At 26.3% G+C, this 8016-nt stretch overlaps 1 protein-coding gene across 1 annotated transcript; it reads left to right on the top strand.

The window, feature by feature from the left end:
- The first annotated feature begins 4348 nt into the window (after window positions 1-4348).
- Window positions 4349-6214, top strand: LOC110607783 (AAA-ATPase ASD, mitochondrial). Its single transcript, XM_021746949.2, has one exon. It carries the CDS (start codon window positions 4400-4402, stop codon window positions 5972-5974), a length of 1575 nt encoding a protein of 524 aa, XP_021602641.2. The 5' UTR covers window positions 4349-4399; the 3' UTR covers window positions 5975-6214.
- The last annotated feature ends 1802 nt before the right edge of the window (window positions 6215-8016 follow it).

Genomic DNA, 8016 nt, shown 5'->3' with positions numbered 1-8016 from the left:
TAAGTCTTAAACTAAATGAGGTTAATTTTATTGATTAAATTTTAAATATTTATAAAATGATAAAACTATATTCATATAGGTTTTTCAATTTATAATAATTCATTTAAAATACAGTTAGTTAGTAATATGTGATAATTTTTATTTTTTAATAAATTATCAATAATATAATTTTTAAACTCTTTTAACTCATTTAATTTGTTATGATCAATAACAACCACATCATATATAGGTGAATGATAGGTATGTGATTTATTGTATTTTCTTAAAATTTTTAATTAAATTGATAATATTATTGAAATTTCAAAAGTTTTATTTTATATAAACGTATTGACTGGGATTTTTTTTCAGAAAAAGAAAAAACAAAATTTCTAATTACCAATCAATGGCCAAACTTCATAATCACTTTAATTTAAGTGGCCCACCTAATTCCATATCAAATTGTAGAGATTACATTACCAATTTTAATATTTTTAATAAAAATTTGAGAGGAAGTGTTTAGAACGTCCATCTTAGATATTTTCAATCTTAAATTTGAGTTAAAAATTATTAATCGATTTCCATCTCACGCTTAATTGAGCTAATGGTCTATTTTCAATCTTAATTATGTAAAGAAAACAATTTTAAAAACCTTATTAACTCGTAAAACAATTATTGGCGAGATCGAAGCATTTTATAAATTTCTCATCTCACAATTATTTCCTTTCTTTCTTGTTAATTACTAGTTGTAAAACTCGTAAACTTATTATTTTTTAATTTATTAGAACTTCTAAAATTAGAATATATAAAATTGAAAAACAAAAGTAAAATCCAATGAATTTTTATTTTCAAAATTTTTCTATGCTTAATTTTATTTTTAAAATTTAAAATAAAATAAAATTAATTTTTTAAAAATTAAATTTATTAGTGAAACTTAATATCTCTTTACAGATTCTTTACAATAATTCCTTTTTAAAAAAATGAAAGGAATCAATATAAAAAATCTAAAACTATATTTTTTAAGAGAAAAAATTAGTTTATCTAATGATGGGACTTTTAAGAGAAAAAAAAATACTTAGAAATTAAATTAATATAATTTCGAATGAAAAGTCATAAAAAAATACAAAAAGTTAAGAACGTAAAAAAAAATCATAAATCATAAATCATAGCCGATGGACTTGGAAAACGAAAGTAGAAGAGAATGAGATGAAAAGGAGTGCAATTCGGTGTGATATATGGACCACAGTCACTTCCATTTGATTTGAAATGATCTAGACTTTGTGATCAAATGACTGGATTCATTGAATACTTTTTATTTCTTTTTTTCTTTTTTTATTTTAATATTATACAAATTATCATTAGTTGTTAGTATTGAATTCAGTAAGGTCTTCGACTTCGCATGCAGTTTACTGAATTATTTTGTAATTTTTGATTTTTTACATTTTATGATTTTATTAGATTTATAGTTTTTTTTTAACTCCTATCTCTAATTTTCCTTGCCGATTATGGACGGCTTCTATTTTGCATGTTCTAATATTCTCCAACGAGGGATTTGCTCGATAAATTTAATTTACGTAAGGGTTTTTATATGATTCCAAAAAGAGTTTAATTTTAATGATATTGGACTCTCGAGATCATGTTGTCACGTCCGGCGATCTCTGTTTCGGTATATCATTATTTAACTAAGCTCTAAATGAATCCCTTTTATAGTAATGCTTAAATGATCAATACTCTTATTTTATTTCCGTTTATAAAACTTTAAAAATAATTAAATAATAATTTACTTTATGAATAAATTATTCTGGACCATGTTATTGCCAATATTTTTAATGATGTGTCATATTTCTCTTAAATTTTCATAAAAACAGCTATATATTAAAAAAATTTTGAGAACTTTATTCTACTCAAACTTATTGACTGGGATATTTAAGTCTTGCACAATAATTTCAATGAATCATTAATGTTTAACAACTATAGTCAATGATAGATGAGTGATTTATTGTATTTTCTCAAAATTTTTAATTAAATTAATAATATTATTAAAATTTCAAGAATTTTATTCTATCTAAACATATTGATTGCATTATTAAAATTTCCTTTTCAGATAACCATCTCAATAATTTATTAATTTCTTAAATCAATATCAAATATGGTCCCGTATACCTTCAAAATTTCCTAATTACCATTCTATGACCAAATTTTAATTGGTACCACTATTTATTTGGCATTGATATTTACTTTTTTTTTTAAATGCAACAATATATTAATGAAATATATTTAAAAATATTTTCATATTAAAATTTAACATTTCCATTTAAAAAATAATTTACTTTTTGGTAATATCATCAAAATTTCAAAAAAAAAATCCTAATTATCATTCAATGGCCAAACTTTATAATCACTCTAATTTAAGTGGCCCACCTAATTCTCTATAAGAAAATTCAGACTATCTCTATATATGCAAGTTTTAATCTAAAATGAGGTTAATTATGTTTCATAATGCATGGAATAACTGTAAAATATATTTTCATTTATTATATTTTTAAAATTAAAATTTATAAAATAGAAAAACAAAAGTAAAATTTTTGTTTTATTTTTAAAATTTACAATAAATAAAATTAACTTTTTTTAAAATATTAAATTTATTAATGGAAACTTAATATCTCTTTACTGAATCTTTACAATAATATTTTTTAAAAAATAATTTTAGAATCAATATCCAATGAAGGATTTTTTTCTCCAAATTACAAAGGACGTGAAAAATCCATTTAAGGGAGGGATCTTTGATTTAATGTGGCCAAGTCACAATCTAATTTCCAATGCAATAATAGGGGCTTGAAAAAATTATTATTCAGCTTTTATGATATAAAAAAACTCATTAATTAATTTTCTTATTTTAAAAAATATATTAAAATATTTTAAACGTTTAAAAAATTTACTAATTAATTTTTTTATTAGTTTTAACTGTTAAATATTTTACTAAATAGTATTTATAATTTTAAAAAATTTATTTATTAATCTTTTAAATTTTTAAAAAATATATTAATTAATTTTTTTATATTAGAAATATTTTAAATTTATTTTTATAATATTTAGCTGTTAAAATTAATAGAAGGATTAATTAGTAAATTTTTAAAATATTAAAGACATTTTAATAAATTTTTTAAAATTGAGTGACTAATTAATAAATTTTTACTTATCATAAGAATTAAATAGTAATTTTTTCTTCATAGAATAAAATAATTAATTCTATTAAAAATTTATATTTTTATTTATTATTATTATTTACATATAATTAAAGTGGTGAAGTGATGGATGCAGTTACCGACTTGCTGAGAATTGAAAAAATTATGTAACTTTACCTTTACCTTTATTTCTATTATTGGAAGTAAAATGAGTTAAATCATAGATGGATTATCAAATTACTTAGAAATTAAATTAATATAATTTCGGATGAAAGATCCTAAAAAATATATTAGAAGTTAAGAATGCTAAAAAAAAGAAAAATTAAAATAGTGGACTTAAAATTTTATTAAGTCTTTATAAACTTATTTTACACTGATGCCTTTATGATTGATGTCCGAACAAATGACTATTAACGTATATAATAGTCTATAATTCTTTTTCTTTCAATTTTTTCAATTTCCCTTTCACCATCATTTTTACTCGTCTCTCTATGTATTTATCTCTCGAAATATTATATTTATAAATCATTTTATATATTATTATTAATACTTATTTTAGTGATTTAAATTTTATTTATTTATAAAAAAATATATTTAAAAAATATCAATCAAAGAAAATATTTTATAACAAAATAATTTATTTTTTATTAATTAATTTTGATTTAAAAATTAAAATATATTAATAATTTTATATAGTTGATATTTTAATGAAAATTTTAAATACAGAAAACAATACATTTTTATTTTGATAAAAAAATATTTTTTGTTAAATATTTTTTTATTGACTTAAATGTTAAAAATGTAAAATATTATTTTTAAAAAAGTTTGTGGAAACTAAAACAACCGTCTTTTGGTTTCGCCCTTGCATAAAGTCTAAATATGAAAACACCATTAAAAAGTTTAACAGATGGAATTTTTTTTAATTCAATTTGATTTGAATTCATTAAATTCTTAAAATTAAAATTTTAATTTATTTAGTTGAATTCCATTTTGAATTCAACCGACTAAATGCCACCCCAGCTTCTGTGAAGGTTCCATCATGGTTCTTACTAGCTACCAAGAATCGAAAGGCATTTGAATTTACGAGGAACCAATGCAAAGTGGACTAGTGTGAATTTGTCATATTTCTTCAATATATAAATATTCAATAACACAAGTTCCATCCATATGCTTCCAACCACTCTAAAATTCACTACTTCTTCTTCTTCTTCTTCTTCTCATTTCAAGCGTCCAAATCAATGACTATAACAGAGATGTGGACTCAACTAGGCTCGGTAATCGCCGGCCTAATGTTTGGTTGGGCTATGTTTCGGCAGTACTTCCCAGATCAACTCCGGGGATCTTTTAACAGATACACTCAGAGATTAGTGGGTTTTGTTTACCCTTATCTACAAATTACTTTCCATGAATACACAGGAGAACGTCTTAAGCGCAGCGAGGTCTACTCCGCCATTCAAAGCTACCTCAGCGCCAACTCTTCCATGCGTGCCAATAAGCTCAAAGCTGACGTTGTCAACGAAAGCCACTCTGTGGTTCTCAGCATGGACGATCATGAAGAGATTACTGATGATTTTAATGGGATTAAAATCTGGTGGTCTTCAAACAAAATAACCCCACAAACCCAGTCCTTTTCTTTTTACCCTATCACTGAAGGCAGGAGGTATTTCAAGCTCACAGTTCATAGACGTTACAGAAATGTTATCACCAATTCTTATATAGATCATGTTATTAAAGAAGGGAAGGCTGTTGCTGTCAAGAATCGGCAAAGAAAACTCTACACCAACAATCCCAGTAATAATTGGTATGGATGGAAAGCTACCAAGTGGAGCCATGTGGTGTTTGAGCATCCTGCAAGTTTCGATACTTTGGCAATGGCAACAAAGGAGAAGGAAGAAATCGTGAAAGATCTTGTCAAGTTCAGCAAGGGGAAAAGCTACTATGCTAAGATTGGGAAGGCTTGGAAGCGTGGTTATCTCCTTTATGGTCCTCCAGGAACTGGGAAATCAACTATGATAGCTGCCATGGCTAATTTCTTGAACTATGATGTCTATGATCTTGAGTTGACTACAGTCAAGGACAATTCTGAGCTCAGAAAGCTATTGATCGAGACGACGAGCAAGTCTATAATAGTTATTGAAGATATTGATTGCTCTCTGGATCTTACAGGTCAGAGAAAGCCAAAGGAGAAAGAGGAAGATAAAGATGGAGAGGGGCAAGATCCAATTTCCAAAAAGGAAAAGGAAGAGGAAGCTGAAAACAAGAAAAGCAGCAAGGTAACTTTATCTGGGCTGTTGAATTTTATTGATGGAATTTGGTCAGCTTGTGGAGGAGAAAGAATCATTGTGTTCACTACAAATTATGTGGAAAAGCTTGATCCTGCTTTGATCAGAAGGGGAAGGATGGATAAGCATATAGAAATGTCTTATTGTTGCTTTGAAGCATTTAAGGTTCTAGCTGAGAATTATCTAGATGTCGAATCCCATGAACTGTTTGCAAAGATTCAAAACTTGTTGGAGGAAACGAAGATGACACCAGCTGATGTTGCTGAGAATTTGATGCCAAAGTCGGAAGACGAAGACGAAGAGACATGTCTGAAGAAATTGATTGCTGCTCTAGAAGAGGCCAAGGAAGAGGAAGGAAGAAAGAAGTCTGAGGAAGAAGCAAAGTTGAAAGCAGAGCAAGACAAAGAGAAAGACCAACCAGCTAAAGAAGATGAAAAGGGTAAGGAAATTGGCATAGCTAAAGAGAATGGATTGATCTCAAATGGGAAGGAAGAAATTTCTATTGAATCTACGAAGCAGGGAGATTCGTAGTTGAAGAAGGTGGATAGGTAATTGAGAATTCATGAATAAATTGTTAGATTCATATTTGAGTTTGATTTTAAGAATTGTTAGGTTTTGGGTTTCTAGTAAACTTGAGCTAAGCACACCAAAGTTATTATCTTGTAATCTCTGATTGGCTAGAGCAGACCATAATTGACTTCATGTTCACTGCTGTAGATTTAACTTTAAGAAATGGAATATAAATTTTTCTTAATTCGATGTTGGAGCTAAAGATTCATGAATGCTTGAATACGTTCTTATGATAAGTATATGTATTAACACATTAATCCTACGCAGAAATAAGGGTGCCCTCATCTTATGGAGTGATAAGGATGATAAGGCTCAATTTATGGAGTAATAAAGATGATTTTTAATATTTATTAATTAAATTTAAAGAGGATACGTGATTAGTAGTAACTAATTTAAGTGTGATGAGTTTTATCACTTGTGATAGTTAAATTTAAAATTATACTGTGTAGCTTAGGGATTAATTTTGGCGGTCTATATATTGCAAGTTTACAATTATGTGTTGGTCGATATAGAAAGATAATATTTGTTATATTATCTTTGGATTTTTTATAATTTTTCATATTAGAGTTTTTCTATTATAAATAACATTTCTTTGACTATTTATAAATACTTTTCAATCTTTCAAGAATTTCAATAAGAGTTTTTGACTTCTTGAGACTGTTTCTATTGTTTCGTCTTAGCCAAACGTTATTGGTTAAAACTCCTGACAGAGTCTAATCATTCCAAACTCCACCGTTTAGGGGGTAAATTTTTTTTTTTTGATTATTTTTTTGGATTTTTTTATAATTTTCTTTATTAGGGTTTTTCTATTATAAATAGCATTTCCTTGGCTGTTTATAAACAGTTTTCAATCTTTCAAGACTTTCAATAAGAGTTTTCGGCTTCTTGCCTCTTATTTCTATTGTTTCGTTTTAGCAAAAAATTATTGGTTAAAACACCCGACGGAGTCTAACCACTCTAAACTCCACCATTTAGGGGGTTAATTTTGTATTTTGATTACTTTTTTGGATTATTTTTATAATTTTCATATTAGGATTTTTCTATTATAAATAACTTTTCCTTAACTGTTTATAAACACTTTTCAATCTTTCAAGAATTTCAATAAAAGTTTTCGACTTCTTGCCACTTGTTTCTATTTTTTCATCTTATCCAAACATTATTGGTTAAAACTCATGACAAAGTCTAATCATTCCAAACTCCACCGTTTAAGGGGTCCATTTTGCATTTCAATTTTTTTTTCTGGATTTTATTGTATTTTTTTATATTAGGGTTTTTCTATTATAAATAGCATTTCCTTGACTGTTTATAAACACTTTTCAATTTTTCAAGAATTTTAATAAGTGTTTTCAGCTTCTAACCTTTTCTTTCTATTGTTTCGCCTTAGCTAAATGTTGTTGGTTAAAAATTCTGACGGAGTGTAATTAGTTCAAACTCCACCATTTATGGGTCAATTTTGCATTCTAAATATTTTTTGGATTTTTTTTATAATTTTTCATATTAGAATTTTTCTATTATAAATAGCATTTCCTTAGTTGTCTATAAACACTTTTCAATTTTTAAAGAATTTCAATAAGAGTTTTCGGCTTCTTGCCACTTGTTTCTATTGTTTCGTCTTTGGCAAATGTTATAGGTTAAAACTCCTGACAGAGTCTAATCAGTCCAAACTCCACCGTTTAGGTGGTCAATTTTGTATTTTGATTTTTTTTTTTAATTTTGTTGTAATTTTTCATATCACGGTTTTTCTATTATAAATAGCATTTCCTTGGCTTTTTATAAACATTTTTCAATTTTTCAAGAATTTTAATAAGAGTTTTCGGCTTCTAACCTCTTGTTTCTATTGTTTCGTCTTAGGTAAATGTTATTGGTTAAAACTCCTGACAGAATCTAATCATTCCAAACTCCACTGTTTAGGGGGTCAATTTTGCGTTCTAATTAATTTTTTTGGATTTTTTTATAATTTTCTTTATTAGGGTTTTTCTATTATAAATAGCATTTCCTTGGCT

This window comes from Manihot esculenta, chromosome 11 (genome assembly GCF_001659605.2).
Source record: "Manihot esculenta cultivar AM560-2 chromosome 11, M.esculenta_v8, whole genome shotgun sequence".
NCBI classification, from domain to species: domain Eukaryota; kingdom Viridiplantae; phylum Streptophyta; class Magnoliopsida; order Malpighiales; family Euphorbiaceae; genus Manihot; species Manihot esculenta.
The sequence above is the reverse complement of the archived record's forward strand: the minus strand, read 5'-3'. Positions and strand labels throughout refer to the sequence as shown.